The sequence below is a fragment of the Chenopodium album genome, chromosome 27 (assembly GCF_948465745.1).
Source record: "Chenopodium album chromosome 27, dcCheAlbu1.1, whole genome shotgun sequence".
NCBI classification, from domain to species: domain Eukaryota; kingdom Viridiplantae; phylum Streptophyta; class Magnoliopsida; order Caryophyllales; family Amaranthaceae; genus Chenopodium; species Chenopodium album.
In genome coordinates this window covers 309283-328688 of record NC_137860.1, presented here as the reverse complement: position 1 = coordinate 328688, position 19406 = coordinate 309283, and the positions used below count along the sequence as shown (strand labels likewise).

The 19406-nt window shown below is 35.8% G+C and overlaps 1 protein-coding gene across 1 annotated transcript; it reads right to left on the bottom strand.

Annotated features, from left to right (window-relative positions):
• Window positions 1–1390: 1390 nt before the first annotated feature.
• Window positions 1391–18638, bottom strand: LOC145619197 (helicase-like transcription factor CHR28). Its single transcript, XM_081673838.1, has 12 exons — window positions 18178–18638; window positions 17619–17756; window positions 17262–17481; window positions 16674–17179; window positions 14096–14167; window positions 13859–13936; window positions 12596–13610; window positions 11323–11453; window positions 9354–9575; window positions 5022–5576; window positions 3044–3253; window positions 1391–2345 (listed from the first exon to the last, which is right to left on the bottom strand). Exons 2-12 carry the CDS (start codon window positions 17727–17729, stop codon window positions 2229–2231), a joined length of 3237 nt encoding a protein of 1078 aa, XP_081529964.1. The 5' UTR covers window positions 17730–17756; window positions 18178–18638; the 3' UTR covers window positions 1391–2228.
• Between the last annotated feature and the right edge of the window lie 768 nt (window positions 18639–19406).

The window sequence follows — 19406 nt, the reverse complement described above, 5'->3', positions numbered from 1 at the left end:
CTTTTGTTACTGCTATGATCGATTATGATTGTATTGATAAGTGTAATTGATAAATAAAACCATAGTTTGTACGTAATAGTATGATAATCTCTCTGTATACACGTGAGCTTGCATATAGTAGTATATGTTTAGACTTTGTTAATTAATCAAGTTTAAGATCGAAAAGGGATGACAATTAACATAATTTATATTTATTTGGGTTCAAGAATTGGTGTTGAGATTAAAGAGAACATGAAGTTACAATAGTGGGGTCATCAATAATTGTTGATGTTTAGAGGTGATATTCAAAGAGAGGGTAAAAGGTTTGTGTGTGAAAAAGCTAATTATAGTAGTAGACACTAGACAGTCAAACAAAACAATATGCAATTATTACCATTTTCCAGGTTACAAGGGCAGCCCACTAAGGGTGACCCTTTTGGACAACTGTAAGAATCCAAAGGTTTTTCTTGTTAGATTTTTTTTATTTAACATAACTATATAGTATTAATATTACGTATTATAATAATTTTTCAAAAATTAAAATCGTGCACCTGATTACCTAAGTTGTAGGAGAGCATTTGTATTGAAGGTTTAGCCTAGCACGGTGCATGGGTTTCATAATTCACACGCATATTTATTTATTTTCCAAAATTCAGAATGACAATGAAGAATTCTAAGCACAATACATAACCTATCACTGGCCACCATTATGGCGGCGAGTACCAATAATCTTAAATAAATGGAGGTGTTTACTGTTTAGTAGTAGTGATAGTAATTTAAGAAAGTTGGTTGCAAATAAAAATGAGTGACAATGACATACGATACGAGTAGTTGTTTGTCCAAACGCACCATGCACCTTCCTATCTTTGGCAGCACTTTTTTTTTTACTCCGTATCAAATAAAAGTGAACAAACATAATAAACAGAAATAAAAGAAAAAGGGGTTTTAGAAATGATGAACAACAGATAAATCTGTTTTTGTGTGTGTACATGTGAAAGCATGAGTAAACTTTCTTTAACTGCATTTACATACTTAGCTGCTGCTGCTGCTGCTTGGATTAGAGTCCTTTCAACCAAAGACTTTTTTATCTGCAAAGGTACAACTCACTTTTCAATGATTTTTTACACTAAAGATGACCCTTCCCTTTTCTGCTTTTCATGTCTCTATTAGCCATTCATTTTTCAGCTAACTCCTGCTTCTTTTATCCCCAACCCTCACATAATACACATATAAATCTGGACCCTCACGAATAACTAGATGTCTAACTTATGAAAAAAAATGTTCTATAAAGAATTAAAGACTAAAGTCAAGGCTATAATACATGAAATCGGACTGATTTAGAAAAAAATTGGGAAACCAGTGTAAACAAAACTCAAGTAATGGTGCATGATGCATCTCGTATTCTCGTGGTCATAAAAGATTGTTTGCAACAATATACATTCGATAGTCAGTTACATAAAAGCTCGAGATAATCTTGAGTCAATGATGATAAAAACATGTTTGTAACTAGCTAAATTGATTGTTATGAGGCAAAATAGATGATTCCAAATCACTCCTTCCAAGGCCACATGATGTTGATGGGAAGCTCCTCAGCCTCTTTCCTTTTCAGGTTCAAAGTTTTTGAAAATTCTCTAAAAAGAAAGGTTATTATACACAATTCAAATAGACAATGCGAAACAGAACGAACCCCATAACAATAATCCAAAACTCCAAATGGTTTTTATAAGATTTATCACCGAAACTGGTGATTTCAACATAACTTACTATTCCCCTAAACTCATGGCAGCCCTTTAATGACACCCCGTACATACCAATATTTGATTGCACAATAAAAAGAACATGATTTTATGTCGATGTTGTGAGGATTTGATCAATGTATAACATTTAGAGAAGATAGACCAAGTTCATCACACCGTTTGCCATCTTACCATCCATTTCCTTGGTGAAAAAGCAACTTTAGATAATTGACTACTGCTAAGATATATAGAAATAAACTGCATTATTTACATAGTATATGCTAGCCTTCTCACCCCCCAAACAAGTCTGGTGGCTTCCAACAAAAAATTATGTTCAACAGAAAAGAAACTAACCTAAAATTGTCACTGAAACACCTAAGACTGTTGCTGGGAACCACCACTGGCAAACAGGGCTCATAAGACGCCCAAGAGGCCAACTATTCAAACATGCACGCAACAAAACATGGAGGGGGCAATTGAAAAATGAAGCCATAGAATTTTTATTTTTTTTTTTTATATGGGTTGATTCCCGAGAAAAATGTATTTGAGATCATCAATGGTGAGACGAGCTCCAGAACCAGAGACATGGTCTTCACCAAATGCAGACGCCACAATCTTCCTCTTCTCTTCCTGCAGTTCACCAAATCATCAGACAAGGGAACATTGTGCTCCAGGGACAAATTTGCATAATATACACACCAAAGAAAATATAAGTTCATAATAAAAAGGTACAATCTTGATTACAACCCCTACACAATTGAACTATTCAGAATGATTTTCTTGGCAAGATAAACTTTCAGGCATCTGGCTTTATTTCTGTTGATCAAAATAATTGAGGAATTTTCTCAAAAGTTGGGCAGAGGACAGAGGACACATCTTTACTAGGTCAAGCATGTTCTGTTGATGATATAGCAAGATACTGTACGCTTAGATCTTTTAGAGCATATTGTTCAAACAGACAGCTCCTCAAACATTTTACTTTCAACATGCCCAATGCACAAATTTAGTATAGAAGCCCAAGCTATTACAATATTCATATAATGGAAAAAGTGAAAAAGAGATTGATAAGTAACTGTTGCATTTTCGGAAATAATTCAACTTATTCTAGCTGCCCAGACTAGTACTCTTACACTCCTTAAATTTAACGATCAACACAGCCAGTCAATTTAGCCTCCAAGGTGGCTTCAAAGTTCAAACTAGGCAAGTTTTTCATTGCTATGCAACAAGAGATTATACACACAATTTACTCTATACACCAAAGCAGCAGTAAACATATTATAAAGCATTAAAATGAAATACGGGAGAGAACTGAATGTGGCACACAATACCTGGAGAGCTAAAATACGATCTTCGACAGTGTCCTTGATTGTAATCCTTGACACGGTAACAGGCCGAGTTTGCCCAATACGATGTGCTCGATCAATTGCTTGGTCTTCTGTGCTTGGGTTCCACCAAAGATCCAAAAGGATAACATGGCAAGCTGCAACCATGTTCAACCCAAGGTTACCAGCTTTGAGAGACATCAGCATGACAGTGACCTACAAGGAAGCCCACAAAATCAGATTTATAAATTATAATCGCAGCAAATTACAAGAGCACGCCAAGGAAAACTACACCAAAAGCTAAAACCAATAACAGGTACCAATGTAAATCCAAGAATAAGATTATCAACAATGCTAGTGAATTCATTGGCTACACAAAACAGCACTACTAATGACGGAAAGAAATAATGCATGCACCATAGAGATATTAATAGAAAATATCAAACAAAGAACGGTTTTTATTATATCAGGTGATATAAACATGTATTCTTATACTCTGGTATACGATACTTTACACAAAATTATCCTTGGAAAGACATACAAAGAACTTCAGCTGCAAACACATTATTATTCATATCAAGGGAAACTCAGATATGTATAAAGCAGAAGGCCAAACTGCCGACTCAACTAGTCGAAATGGGGAGTTGGCTTGGTTAACATATTAGGCTCTTCTTAGTCACAAAAAAGTATCCAACTTAAAAGGGATACACAAATAACTTATACTCTAAAAAGATTAGATGCTCATCTCTACAAGACAACCCCGTGCCCATTTACATTTTAAGTTTCCAGTTATTTAAAACCTACTTTCCAACTAACAAAATCCTAACTTGACATCTCTCCTACTTGGCCTCTTTTCTTTGTTGTCTAGTGAAGTATCAGATTCAGTAAACATCTACAAGACATAGTAATAAATCTGCTTACAATTAAAGAATTATCACCCCCTCCTCCCCTACACACCATCATTTCCTGTATGGAGAAAAAGTCAGTACGCGTTGTGCAACACTAACAAAGCACATCACGTTAAAGTTTTCTGTAGCATTTACATTATACTAGTAGAAAACAGGCATCTGGTGTATGAAAAGGATTGAGGCACCCTTAGACGATAAGGGTCCTAGAGCTTCAGGTGTGAGCTTCAAAGAAGGAAGCATAGTTTTAGATATATAGACGTGTATAAAGAAAAGGTTGCTAGCATGAAAATGCAGCTAATGTGCCTTTATACACACCATAGAGTTCCTCATAAAAAGCCTCACCCAAAGCATTCTAAGAGCTTAGGCAGCGCGCCTAGGCATGCCATGTCAACACTGCAAGAATCAACATTGATACTAAGGTCACTAACCCAAATGCTCCAAAGAGGCTCCCCTCGTCAGTGGGCTAATGGGGGTCGGATACACACATCCTTTTATCCTTGATGTAATATGCCACAATATTCTGCAATTTTTTATTGAATAGTGATGCTGACAGTTTGATTAGCCCACTATAATCGCAAACCAAAATATTATTTTTCTCCATTGAAAATGTACATAGTGATGGAACGCACGCAAACACGCACAAATTATATCTATGCTAAAGCCTAAAGCATGTTAACTAACTGAACTAAGATACTGATTGGAGCACAAATTCTCTTAAACCATCTGTACAAAGCATTCAGTGTGCAACTGCACATTATTGCCAAGTAAATCCATCAATTAAAAGCGATTGTGAAGGAGGAAAAGAAATTCCTCAAACGTGTTACGGTGTTACGTACAACAAAATATTATGGTATTGTATCACATTGCTTTGACTAGGGAATATTCTGCCACTCTTTCCCATAAGCAGCCAGAAACACACACACACACACACACTTCATTTTCACATTAGGTACTCAGCACCACATCTACTTCCACTTAGAATAAAGGGATTAGCTGAGATCAATATTTTCTTACCATGTAAAAATAAATGAGAAGAGCAACAAATCAGTTAAAGATTGAAAACAAAAGAAACAAACCTCAGGATCAGTATTGAACTCTCTGACAGCCCGGTCTCTTGCAGCCAAAGACATACTACCATCAAGCCTCCTATATTGGAGGCAATACAGATTTAAAGAATACTCGAACAAATCAAGCATGCGAGTCCACTGAGAGAAAACAATTGTTTTTATTGGTCCTTGCGTGGATGAACTCTCCATTTTCTCAGTTCTCACTTGTGCAGACATAGAATTCTCTTTACTTGTCTCCCCCGGCTCATCAACCTTTATACATTTACTGTTTAATTCACAATGAGAGAACAGTATCTCGAGTGCTGCCTTAATTTTAGAGGAGCTATACTCATTACTAAGTATAGATGAAGCCTTGGAACTACCATTGTCAGTTGAAATATTGCCATCAACATCACCAGAAACACAACTTATTAGAGTAGCCTCTGAGAAGAGAACATCATCACTTAGTTGTTGCTTGCATCTACGAGCAGGGCACAGATTGTCATCACCATTCAGATAATCTGCCACACATTGGTAGCAGAAAACATGCCCACAAATGGTAACAACAGCATCCTCAGCTGGATCCTGCAGAAGCATCAGTTAAAACAAAATATTAACTCACATTAAATCAACAGAAGCTTTTAACATAAGGTGATAATGTATTTTTTCCCTCTTTTTTTGTCCCCGTTTTCCTTAATTCTTAGTTGCAGAGCCAGAGTACAAAACAGATACAGATCAAGGACTCAGATGTCCACTTGTCCAGATGACCTATTGACTATGAATTTATGACTCAGTTGTCTCCAACAAAGACTTTGGGCCATCCAGTGAAGATAACTGGAAAAAAGAAGGTATTCCATGGATTAGGGGGGGGGGGGGGGGGGGGGGGGGGGGGGGGGTGGCGGGGCCGAGAAGGAAAGATTAAAGGAGTTAATTAATGATGGTCTTAGTTTGGATCTACCAGCCACAGCTTGTCTGAACAGTCACAGTAATTCATAACCATCTATCCCTAATACATTTAACTTGTTATCTTTTAATTACCAGAAGAAAGGTCCTCAGTCAGTGAACAAATAAGGGAACCTAAAAAAAATACGCCACACTCTGGATAGCAAAGGACAAAAATTATAGCCACAACCAAAAGCATCCCAAAAGACATTGCTGACTATTAAACTTTTTTTTTTTTTTGACAAAGATTATTAAACATTCTATAGTTACCTAAATACACTAAAAGATAGCACGCACTACATTCCTCCACAAACTTCAAGAAAAGGCCTCCAAGTTTGCAAAATGTACACAACAATGAAGACAACTCCAAATGAGATTATCAATATTCAGATACTTTCCAAATCCGAGGGGACTAGCACATTATGGAGCACACTTTTTAGATTAAAAAAGGGTATGAGGGGGTTTATTTGTTTTTATATGTCTTTGGCGTAGAACATGTGGGTTAGATGGTCTGATTACAGCTAGAATGGCAGAGAGTGCATTAAAACTGTGAGTCTCTGGCAGCGGTGTAAGAGTGGCTTAACCACAGTAACTATATCTCTACCGCTAAGGCCCTATTCTCTTCACCTTAAGACAATACTTCTTCTGCTCCCCAAATATTGCAACATGGGGATGAGACATGGATTTTGAGAAAAGGAGAGAGATTGAGATGAATAAAGACAGGGACCCATGTGATAAGGAGAGAGAAGAAAAAAAAACAAAACATGTGCACATAAGGAAATGTTGCAATATTTGTGGAGCAGAGGAAGTAATTTTCAAGAAACAAAAAAAGATTTTTAAAAAATAATAAAAACTTGTACTAGAAAGACATCAAGAGGGTCAATGCACAACAGGAGGGGAAAAAATCACATACACTTGAGCTATCATCCAAGTAGTTTATCAACAAAATCAAGAAGAGTTGAGCAATGCTAGCAAGCTAAAACTTGAATCCTGGTATTAAATAGCCTTTCAAATTGAAATTCAGAACTCAACAAATCAGACGAAACAGTACAACAAATTCACTGGTTTCTTTCATTCCAGGTACACCAACAAATCGCAAATAAAACCATTTTTAACACCTTAGAACCAACTGTTCGTCATTTGTATACGGACAACCACATTTTTAATGAGCAAGGTTGAATTTAGTAATCAACTAGTAGTCCTAAGTCTTGACCCTCATAAAGTTAATGACAAATATCAAACTTCTTATAAAGTTTTTGACTTGTCCACAAACTTCTAGTAATAAAATAGTTATTAAAAGTCATTTTGATTTGGTAAAGCTAGTTTTGAAAAGTAAAATTCAATTTTAAACATTAAGGTAAAATTTGCAATAATCATTCTAAACAGTTAAAATCACAAGTCCTGTAACATTTTATTTTACCTACTTAATATTTGGGCGTGTACACACATATAATCAGCAACAACAACAAAGCCTTAGTCCCAAAAATACACACATACGACCCCAAAATTAAAACAATAAAATTAAGGGAAAATTACCTAGAATAATCCAACCTTCACTCTATTCTCCCAAAATACTCCCACCTTTCGATTATTCTAGATTAATCCTGGCGCAAGGAGGTCATGCGCTTTTTAATTTTTTATGGTCTGGGCGAGACGATTTCAATGAGGCGCACAGAGGCAAGCCTAGGCGCAGCCTGAGGCGCACAATGAGTTTTTTTCAAAAAATTTTTATTTCTTATTATATGCGCCTAACTTCAATGAGGCGCACCACGGCGCGCCTTAAGGTACTCCAAACGCCTAAGTGCGCCTGGAGCCTTTTTATACATTGGATTAATCCAACCTTAACCCCATCTTCCCATATCACACCTTGTAAATCACACCTATCCGATACAACCAGTTACATATGCTACGTGGCACTTCATGATTGGTTTTTTGTTTTTTTAATTTACTGTTTTTTTTAAATTGAGTCGTAAAATTTAAAAAAAAAAAAAAAAAAATCCCACCACCTCTATTGATGTCTCTCTCCTCACCTTCTTTCTCTCTCTTCCACTACCACCTTAGTCACCACCATCCTTCTTTCTCTCTCCTCTCCCTTCCATGGCCTTCCTCCATTACCACCATCTTCCTCAACTACCACCTCACCTTCCCTTCCTCTTACCAGCCAACAAAAACACCAACATCACCATGAACCACAACCACCACCACGAAACACTTCATCCACCCTCGAGACCTCACTACACCACACACCAAAACCTATCAAAACCACGAACTTCACCACTCACCATGAACTACCACCACCGCCACTAACCACAACCACCAGCACAAAACCGGCCGAAATCCCCACCCACCTCAATTTCTGTCACCTTCCAGCCCACCACCAAAACAAAACCCTCGTTCACCTCGTAACCCATAAACCGACGGTGACTCGGTGAGGGTGAACAAGGGTTTCATTTCAGTGGTAGGGGCAGGGAGTGGTGGTTTCAGGGATGAGGGGTTCAGGGGCAAGGTGGATATGGGAAAGGGGAGGGGAAGCAAGGTGGCTGAGCCGCTGACGGGAAAAGGGAGTGGCAGGCCTTCTAGGGGAAAGGGGCAGGGGTGGTTGGGGTAGAAGGAAGAAACAGGGGGAGATAAAATAGAGGTGGAGCTTTGGGAGGTGGTAATGGTGGAAGATGATGATTGATGGCAGATGATGGGAGGAAGAAGAGAGAAAGGGACTGGTTGTTTAGGTAACCGGTCTTTTAGGTTCATTATGGGAAGAAGGAATTTGAAGGTAGGATTATTTTGGAATAATCCAAAGGTGGGATTATTTTGGGAAAACGGGGCAAAGGTTGAATTCTAGGTAATTTTTCCAAAACTTAAAAAGAGAGAGGAATCTTAGACAGTCAAAATAACGGTGGTACAAGATACCCACTATTAGAAATGCAACAATACAGTTTTAAGTAAGCAGTCAGGCAGTCAGCCAGATTCACAACACCCGACCTCCACCCTCTAAGGGAAATGACCACAGCAGAGTATCCATGTGAGTGAAGTGACACACAGCGAATATGAAGAAGGAACCTCTACAATGATAAATCTAGACTCGAGAATGATTTAACTAAAAAGGAAGTAACTGTTTTAAAGGTAACAAGGTCAAAAATAAAATACATAAAAGTAAAAATAAATAAATAAATAAAATATATAAAAAATAAATAATAAAAAAATAAATAAAAATAAAACATTGTAAATTAGCACATTTGTAACAACAGAAGAAAAAACTCAATTTCCCAAATCCCCCAATTGAAACTAAACAAGAAGGAACCAAAAAGTATTCTAAACCACAGAATGATCTAAATTTAAAATAACAAGGGTGAAAAGCCACATACATCAAGTTTAATAAGAAAGCCGGTTTAAGGAATTAAAACGGTTCTAACAAGAACATACAGTGCAAAGGAGACAAATAGCAGAGGCTGCTTCCAAATGATCCAATAATCCCATCAAAACATGCGTAGGGAGTTTCTTAGCTTTCTCTAGATTTGTTCTTTTACCAGAGTCAGAATTAAATCCCTTCACAAGAAGAGGGTGATCACAAGCCTGGCGGAGGCGCAATATCATCAACAGAATGTTGGCATAGTTTTGATTAACTGTACCAGCAGCTGCGTAAGCCTGCAAGACAATTATTTAATTTCAAATACCAGATAATTTATAAGAAAAGCCTCAAATGGCAGGTTTCATCCAAAATTACGATCACTTCTAGAGCCTACAGATTAAAGGTTGGAGTTTCTGGTGGTCTTTACAAAAGATTTAAGAGCATCATTTCTCTTCTCAAACTTCTATTATATACTCCTTATAAGGTTGATAGCAACACTGTCTTTTTAATACCATTTTTTATAGCCCATCAAATAGAATGAACGATTGTCTCCATTTCTCCGAAAAAGAAGGTAGATTACTGAAAGTATTACTAGGTTATCATAGCATGGTAATTCGAACTATCAATTGAAGAGAACGTATGATGTTATGAAAGCAACTTTTTTGTTACTGGATGTAAAACTATGTCTTGAAATGAAAACACTTGAGCGTTAATTTCCAAAATTATATATATATATATATATATATATATATATATATATGTAAATTGACAAGAGAAGAAGACAGCACATTCAACATTGCACTTCAGTATCAGAATCAGTCACAATTCGAATTTAATACTTCCTCAATTATTTATTTGTGCCATTTGAACTATACACTAATCACAGACTCCTTTGACCATATTTTGTAAGTTATACATAAGGAAAATATAGTAATGTGGGATCTTGTTTAAAACAACAAAATCAAAGTCTTAGTCCCAAAATGATTAGGCGTCGAATAACATGAATCGTCATAAAGAATCGTATGATATAAAGAAACGAACAAAACCATCATTTAAAATAGTTTGAAAAAAGGTGAGTTAAGTGAAGAAATGAAAGAGCAATCAATCAATCAAAGCCTTAATTCCATAAGTGGGGTCGGCTACATGAACCCAAAAGTGATTATTTCGTGTAGTCATCAACAAAAATCTTCCTCCTTCAATCCTTACGATCCAAAGCCTCATCCTCATGCAAATTCATATACTTCATATCCTTCCTAACTCCTTCCAACTAAGTCATCTTCGGTCTTCCTCTCCCTCGTTTAACCCTCCATGGTCAAGAAAAATTAAGTAAAACTAAGGGAGTTTTAAAGGAAAATCACGAATAAAATTCAAGAAAGTTTTTAAAAGAGTGGTTAAAACGTTCAAGTTGAAAACATAAAGGTTTGAGAAAGCTTTAGCAAAGGAAAACAAAACAGTTCATAAAACATTGTTGGGCTAAAAATAAAATTTAAAACGAAAATAAATATAAACTTGTTTATACTTTAAAAATATAAACTTTAGAACATATAGAGTAAGTGAGTAACAAAACTACTGATATTCGAAATTTTATTATGCATAACGGAGGAAGTATATACATCAACCAGTGACTCAACTTAAATAAAATTGACACGCATGAAACAGTGATGATGTCAGCCAACATGGTTCTGCCAGATTAATATTTAATAACACTATTTTATAAGAAGCCTCTCCTTAAACTTTTGTTGTTTCATACAAATTAAACGATTTTTCTTGTTTTTTTCCTTTCAATTAATCATTTAAACAATACAGCAAACTGTAGCCAGTGGACCACAGAAATCAATAAACCGAAAGGAAACAAAGTGTGTCAGCTGTAATGATAAAGGATTCTGCATCCTAGCTTCCAGTGATTTAATAGACCAAGGTCACAAAGAAGTTCAAATAGAAATAGGCCAACAGCCCAATATAAAAAGGATCAAAAGTGCCAGTGTCACAGAAAAATTGCAACTAGAAAGCAAGGATACAAAAGATTTAAGAAAAGATAAACACCTTAAACTGTGAGCGTGATTCAGCTTCCAATTGAGCATAAAAGGACCGCTCCTCAGCAGTGAAGGTCACAGCCTTCATCTTTATGAACTTAGGAGGTAGGCTAATAATAGGTTCTCCATCAAGTAATGTCTCTGTATTAAAAAATATATTTTTTTTTTTTAAAAAAAAATAAAAAAATAAAAATAAAAAAACACTATTGTACTCAGAAAGCATTGTTCATAACAAAATCCAAAGTGCTTATAAGAAGTAATTGAACTATTAAAACCATTTCACAAACTTCATCACGCACTAAAACTATAAAGACTAAAGAGTGCAAATATAAGCAGAAAATAGTCAAATTAAAAAAAGAAATTTCGCTACCTATTGCACAAAATTCCACACTTTTACAGATTTGAAATCAGTATAGGCTAAATATACGTTGAAAATATTAAATAATCAATTCAACTTCCTTGGAATCTTAAAATTATTGTTCCACAATTTAAATCACTTTAATTCATACTTCTAAAAAAATCAGAATCTATTCAAGAACTATTCTCCATTTTAGATGTTTCTATTTTTTTGATAAGCAATAAGAATATACATTATGAATAATCTCTTATATTGTAGTTAACATCTCCCACGTGAGAAACTATAGCAAGTTAGATTCAACCCTCTATCTCACTGCATTTGGAAAAATCATAGCAGTCTCCACATCAGCAAAATTAATCATCCAGTACACAACGATCATCTGTCTTATACACCATCTAAAAAGTACTTTTTTTTTATTGGTACATTTTTCCTTTTGGGAAAGTTGCATATTAATTGCACCACATCTTTATTTGGTATGCTTTATTCACCTAATTCTAGTGTTCATACACAAAATAGCCTAATTACCCTTAATCAACTGTGATAACAACTATTATACCCCACCTTTTCTCTCTCTCATTTGTTTGTATCACATGGGCAAATTTGAGACCCCCCATCTTTTATGCTTTTTTTAAATCTTGTGCCCATACAAAAGGTGAAACGGTGCGATTAAAAAATAAGAGGAAGTATATCTAAACCAGTACAGATGAAAAAATAAATAAATAAATAAATAAAATAAAATAAAATAAAATAAAATAAAAAAAAAAAAAATAATAATAATAATAATAATAATAATAATAATAAAAAAATTTTTAAAAAAGAGGCAAATCAGTAGTCACAAGATGCAGCAGACAGCTTATGGACACAATCAAACAACGCTACGAGACCAGTGTTTAGAAAGAGATGGCAATGATAAGAAAAGGATAACCTTTTGTGCGCCGCAGCAATAAAGTCCTCAGTACTGCTTGAAGCTTCTTGTAGCCTATATTTGGATCTCTAGAAATCGGGTTTTTTATTCCTCCATAAAAATTTTTGTAACTAGAATAAAAGTGATGTCTAAGAAACCTGAAGTAGCTGTACATTTCATCAATTGAATTTTGTATGGGGGTTCCAGATAAACACCACCTTCTTTTAGCTCTCAATCCGCAGCAGGCTCTAGCTGTTAGTGTCCTACGATTTTTAATGGTTTGTGCTTCATCTAGTACCACTCTAAACCAATTCACTCTGGCAAGTGCACCAGCCTGACTACATAAAGAGCCATCAGCTACATTCTTGCCTTTCTTCCCTTTTTTACTGGTGGTGGATGAATGTTTCCGCTTCTTAGTACCAGTAAAGTCAGATGATAGCCCGTGCCTATCCCCAGGTTTTTGCTCACCATCATCCTCATCGACTATAGATTGCTTAGGAACCTCATTACTAACTATAGAATAAGTGGTAAGCACCACATCCTGCTTGGCCAGCATAGCAGGATCCTTTGTCCTATTACCACCATGATACACCAAAATACGTAACTTTACTTTATTAGCAACTTTTTCAAGCAACTCTCGATTCCACTGCCTCAGAACAGTTGCTGGACACACGATCAATGTACCTGCAGGTGGTCTTTTCTTCTGAATTGGCGGAAGTGAAGAACTTGAACCTGATTTAGATTTTGTACCATCAAAATTCTCCATTTTATTGACAGTTTCAGTAGTGGCACTTCCATTATCATCATCATCCACACTATCCAAATCAAGTGTTTCAGGTTTATTGTTAGAATCCTCCTCTAATTTGCTCTTCCCAACATTAGGATCCACTGTTTTACTTCCTACATTGTCATCATCGTCATCATCCAAGTTCAAAGCTTCAGTATTGATATTGGTATTTTTATCTGATTGATACTTCGACTGTGATGGCCACTGTTTAAGTATCAGGGCGATAGTTGAGATAGTCTTACCCAGTCCCTGAAAATCACATAAACTTAGCATGTTAAACCCTTAAGAGGAGAGATAATTACAAGCAAAAGGATCCTCAAGGAAAATTGACCACATGTAACTCCAAGTACAATACAAGTTCCAAATTACATAAGGGGGGATGTTAAAAATAAAATCAATGATACAAAATTACAAAGGACAAATACATAAATGTCTAGCATCAAATGTTAATATACATGCAAGTATGAGTGCATGACAGCATGAAGCATGAGACTAACCTGGTCATCTGCAAGAATTCCACCCAAACAATGCATAGTTCTTGACTCCTTCTCAACCATCCAAGCCAGTGCAATTTTCTGTGAGAAACACACATAAGATCCTTAAGTGAGAAGGCCAAGTACCCAAAATTTAATACATTATGTATATTCATAAAGTTCAGAGCTCTGCAAGAAAACTACTGCAAATAATCACAAATACTTCAGGCTTTTGAGTTTTGGCTATAAGGAAAAAAAAACCTGGTGTCTCAAAAGGGGGACAGTTAAGAGCCCAGGAGGAATATCAACTTCAGCAGTTGGCTGGCTAATTTCCTGCATATATATTTAAAGCAACAATAAGATAGATAAGCAACTAATGTGCAATGAATTAAAATAATAGAAAACAATGGCGCAAGTATAGAACCATCATATACTATATACTACAATGACTTTACTCTAAGATCTCAAACAAAAGATCAGATCTCCAATAAAACCCAGCAAAAGAGTAATCTTTCATCAACAGCAAACTTACCACGGTTCAAGAATAGATGAATGTAAAGAGTAACAAATGAAGGACGCCATATAAGCAATAGAACAAACCAAAGAGAGCATAGTTGCAAACTTAAGCTAATCAGTCACAGAGATTTTTAAATCTAGCAACTAAGAAAATTCAATATTTGAAAAATACATGTTGAGACGAATCTAACAAGATCCCACTTGGTAATGTTTTATCTTAATCATTGAAATACAGCTAAGCTCAAAGTTGAGTCAATCAGACCAAACTTGAGAAAATAACAAGAAAAATAAAAGAAAATAGCAACCCACACTGCAAGTGGGGTCATAGAGGAGACAACCTTACAAACCAATTCAAATAAGATAGAATTTCAGAAAATAGAAAAGAGAAGAATGAAAATTTTAGAAAAAGGAGAAGAGAAGATCAAAGCAAAAGTATGAACGAAAGAGAAGAGCAAATAACAAATAGAAAGAGAAAGAACACCTAGAATGCTTAACCGGCAACGAAAACTGGCAGACCAGTGCTCGCATGCAATTGTTTTCAAATGCCGGTAACCACCATTTTCCCAATTGCTACACTACCAGCAAATTAGGGTTTGCTATAATTAGGGTATTTGAATTGAGGATTTAAGCATAGCAAATTCATGCTTGTAATCAAGGGTTTTCGAATAAGCTTTTTAAAGATTCTAAGGATTGATTTGAAAAAAAAAGAATTTTTTTTTTCCTAGTATAATTTTGACCCAAATCTACTAATTATATCATCTTTGAACATGAGACGCAAACAACATAAGGCAGACACACTATTAAGGGACAAGATTTGAACATTTTGAAATACTCTGCGCTTGATATAGCAAGGCGTTTTGCCCTGCGCTAGACTAGCCTAGCACCTAGGTGCGCTTTTTAAAACAATATGAGCGCTGCATTCAAAATACAATAAGAGCGCTGCTCCCCAAATTTTGGGGGTTCATAACATGCTACTGAGTACAAGTATCTTCCCTAATAAAAAGAAAGTTGGACTTCGTTTTCTTTGAAATATTGCTTTCCTTTCATTTGAATCATTTCTTTCTTTCAAGCTCCATAAGGTTTCAAGGAAATCTTTTCGGTGGTTACGGCTTCACCCAAGGGGAAAGGGACAAATGGGAAACATATAGCCATATAGGTCATAGGTTTTGGCTACCTACAAAGTGGTTCCAAGTTTCCAATTAATCAAGAAACAACTTGAAGAACAATACTGCTTTTAAGGTTTTATTTGTAAGAGCGAGTAATGTTTGTTATGTTAGTTATGTTCATGTAAGAATCTTAAATAGCCTAGTAATTTGTGTTGCAATAGTTTGAACACTTATAAAATTGATGGATATACAAATGTTTGAGCCATCAATTTAAGATTCCTTCCAATTCAATTAAATGACTCAATTAGACCTTTGAACTATTTGCTACTTCAAGTACACCACTTTACCAATGTTTGTGCTTTATATATAATATTGAACATGATTAGGTGGGGCACTTATTAGAATAGTCTCAGTGTATAATTTTTTAATATCAACTATTTACACGTATCGATTATACTTATTGATAATTAAAGATATTATGAGTCAAAGTTCCAGATGGGGCATTTATTTTGGAACAAAGGACCATCTTATATACACCATATATTTCAAGAGCAATGTTTTCTAAGGGTGCCCTATAAACAAAATGATATAAATACAAGCTATGAACAATATAAATTTTATGTCTAGAGATTCTGATAAATTTCAGCTCCCACATGTATAGAAAGAATGATAAATGTAAATACCCAGTAATAATACCACTGGAAATAGCATGGGAAGATGGCATAAAGTTACTCCTGGGAGAACAAGGAAGCAGCTTCTAATGGACCTAAACATGTTCCTAATAAGTAGATAAATTAATTGACCATTATTGGTAACAACTCATGCAGTAAAAAGCTCACCACAAGCTCACAGCAGTTTAAAAGATTCGCTACCATTCTAGTATTATACTACAACATATAAATAGAATTTCAGAAAAAGCTAGAGCACCCCTAAAGAGTTCTATTGGACCTAAACATGTTCCTAATAAGTAGAGAAATTAATTGACCACCATTAGTAACAACTCATGCAGTAAAAAGCTCACCACAAGCTCACAGCAGTTTAACAGACTCGCATCCATTCTAGTATTTACTACTACATATAAAGAGAATTTCAAAACAACCTAGAGCACCCCTAAAGAGTACCAAGCGCATCATTTTATGAGGCACTATTCAGGAAACAGAGCACAAGTATGTGAAGCAACATACCACAAAGATATGGCAAGGAGATAGGAAGGGTACCTGTAGTGCAGCTTGATAGATTATTCTTTCGTCACCTAAACCCCTATCTTCCCCAAACCCCACATTTTGGTAAGGGTCACTTGAACTAGTATGATCCGATGATGAACCAGGCCTTCCACGCGCCAAAGTATGAGGAAGAATGCGAGGATGGTTATTATCATACATAAAATTATCGTCGGCACTTCCCCTACTAAGATACCCACGATTGTTGGCTAAGTTATCCCAAGAACTGCTTTGATTAGTCTGCGACCCAGAAATTTGGAGGTAAGGAGGGAGGACCCTCTTATTCAGGTGTTGCTCTTGATCTGCATCACGGGCGTACGAGGATATATTCCTATTTGACTTTTCATCGTTCTTCCTTGGCTGAGAACTACTTCCATTTCCTACACCAATTCGAGAATTCAGAGTTCGACTGCTTGTGCCATAACTAGTGCTAGGAGTGGATTCACTTTGATGATTGCCAGCACGCGAATATGATCCTCTGCTAGAAGATGCCTTTGGAGGACCTACAAGATAAAATAACATTGGAAACAGCCCAAAAATTGACAAGCAAATTGAACATTGAAGTCTTGAGAGTTGATTGCTGACCCTTTTCTCTAGTCCAACTTGGTAGAACTCTTTTACTACTAGAATACGAGAATTCAGGTTGAGGTACTTCCACAGTGTCATCATCATCGGAGGACAAGTCAATGTCGCTTCCTGATGATGTAATATCGATAGTCTCCATTCTATCCAAAAAAAATTGACTCTGATTTCCTTGTTTCTCAGATAAATTATAATATGAGGTGCTAGAAGAAGAAGACTTGACCTGCAATTCCATACATATTTGTCATAGAGGTGCTAGAAGAAGACTTAACAAAATAAATGTCATTTTTTGTCAAAAACCACAAATAGTAGGAACAGCCGAACATGGTACCACATTGTTTGTCAGTGTAATAAACTCACCAGATCAGCAAGCTGCCTGAACGTTAAACCGGAAATCCACTGACTAAAGAGTGAATAAAACCGCCGAGTAGATTCTACAATTCCGCGTTGATTATTCCCATCATCAGACATCTAGTAATCTCATCATACAAAGACGTTCTGAAAGAGGCAGCATTTTCACACCAAATACAAAGATTTTTCAAGATTAACAAAAAGCTAAGCTATGAAGGAAATAAATTAAGCAGATCAAAACAAGAGTATACGAAATCAGCATTCAAATTAGACACTCGTACATTATATCAATATAAAACCCTTTAAAAAATCCGAAAAACCACTCAAATCATCTTGCATGCCCTAACAAAATATTGCACATTGAATAATTTACTGATTAAAGCTTAAAAACCCAAACTTTGACAAGTAAATTACAATCAAACGGCTTAATCACATACTAAAATGCAACTAAAACTCTATCCAAATCCCATCAACACCAAATTTTCCAAAATTCAAAAAACAGATTAGGGGTTACGTTGCATGAATCAAAAATTAAATGATAAATTAGAATTAAAGAAAAAGGGTTTACCCGAAAAAATCTAGGTTTAAACAAACCAAAGGAAGTGGGTGCAATAGCCAGAATTCGAGTAATCTGAGAGTAAAATTAACCAGTTTGCAAAAATGGCGGCAAATTGGGGGTTGATAACTAGTAAATTAGGTATTTTGATGAGGGAGATAATTAGGGGTTTTTAACGAGACGATTAGGGAATGGAAGAAGAAGAAGAAGCAGCATGATGAGAGAGAAAGTGTGAGAGTAGAGAGTGATGTAAAGTTGACAATGGAGTTGGAGTTGAGTTCTGTGTGGAATTCTCTCTCCTCCAAAGATCCTGCTTTCAAGTGAAAATGCACGACATCACCAACAACTAATTACTTGATTCATTGGTTTGCTGGTGTAAAACCCTATTCTACTGCTTTTTTTTGGAGCCCATGCTTTACATGACTTTATTATTAGTATAACGATTTTGGAAATTCAATTCTTCTTTATTGGGAAATTGAATTTCAAGTATGTCGTGAATAAATTGAATGTCATTGCTCGGGAGTACTTGGGAAGTTTATCAAACGTTATCAGGAGTAACAGGGGGCGTTTGCTTTGGTATGGGGTTAAGGTGGTATCGGGTTGGAACTTGATACTTAATATCATGTGTTTGGTTTGATTCTGGAATGGAATCTCTCACTATTCTCTCCTTTTATTTGATTAACGGAATGGAATGAGTCAAACCCACCTCCCCCCTCCCCTCAAGTTTCTAAACCCCATACCCCATGGACATGGGTTCAAAATTCATACTTTTTACAACCAAACATATAATATGGGTTTAAATCATTCTAAACTCATACCTCATACATATATTCCGCAAACCAAACGCCCCTAATTTGCATAAATTATAAAGACCCATTGTTTACGTATGTATCCTTTAACATATGGACGTCGTCAGGTTGTATCAGTTAACCACATTTAACTGGTGTTATGAGGTGTATGACACTGGAGTGTTTTAATCTGTTTCACTAGCTAAATTTCCTTGCGCTTTGATCGAAGTTGTTGTTCTTAATTGTTGACATGTTATTATACGGCGCCCGGAGACGGGTCGGTGGTTTTCGATTATCGGAGACTGAACGGTGGCGTGAAGATTGTAAAGTGTGATGTAAGGAATCAGGGATAGGGGTTATATTAATATATTATAGGATTATTACTTTTTTGAATTGAAATTGTAGATTAAGAAGTTTAATTATTGCCTAATTAATTGAATTGTGTATTGGATT

Coding starts and splice junctions, on each gene's coding strand:
- LOC145619197 (XM_081673838.1), bottom strand. CDS start 17,729: ATGTCTGATGATGGGAATAATCAACGCGGAATTGTAGAATCTACTCGG. Junction 17,482..17,618: donor TCAGGCAGCTTGCTGATCTG/GTGAGTTTATTA, acceptor ATGGAATTGCAG/GTCAAGTCTTCTTCTTCTAG. Junction 13,937..14,095: donor TCCCCCTTTTGAGACACCAG/GTTTTTTTTTCC, acceptor TGTTTCTCACAG/AAAATTGCACTGGCTTGGAT.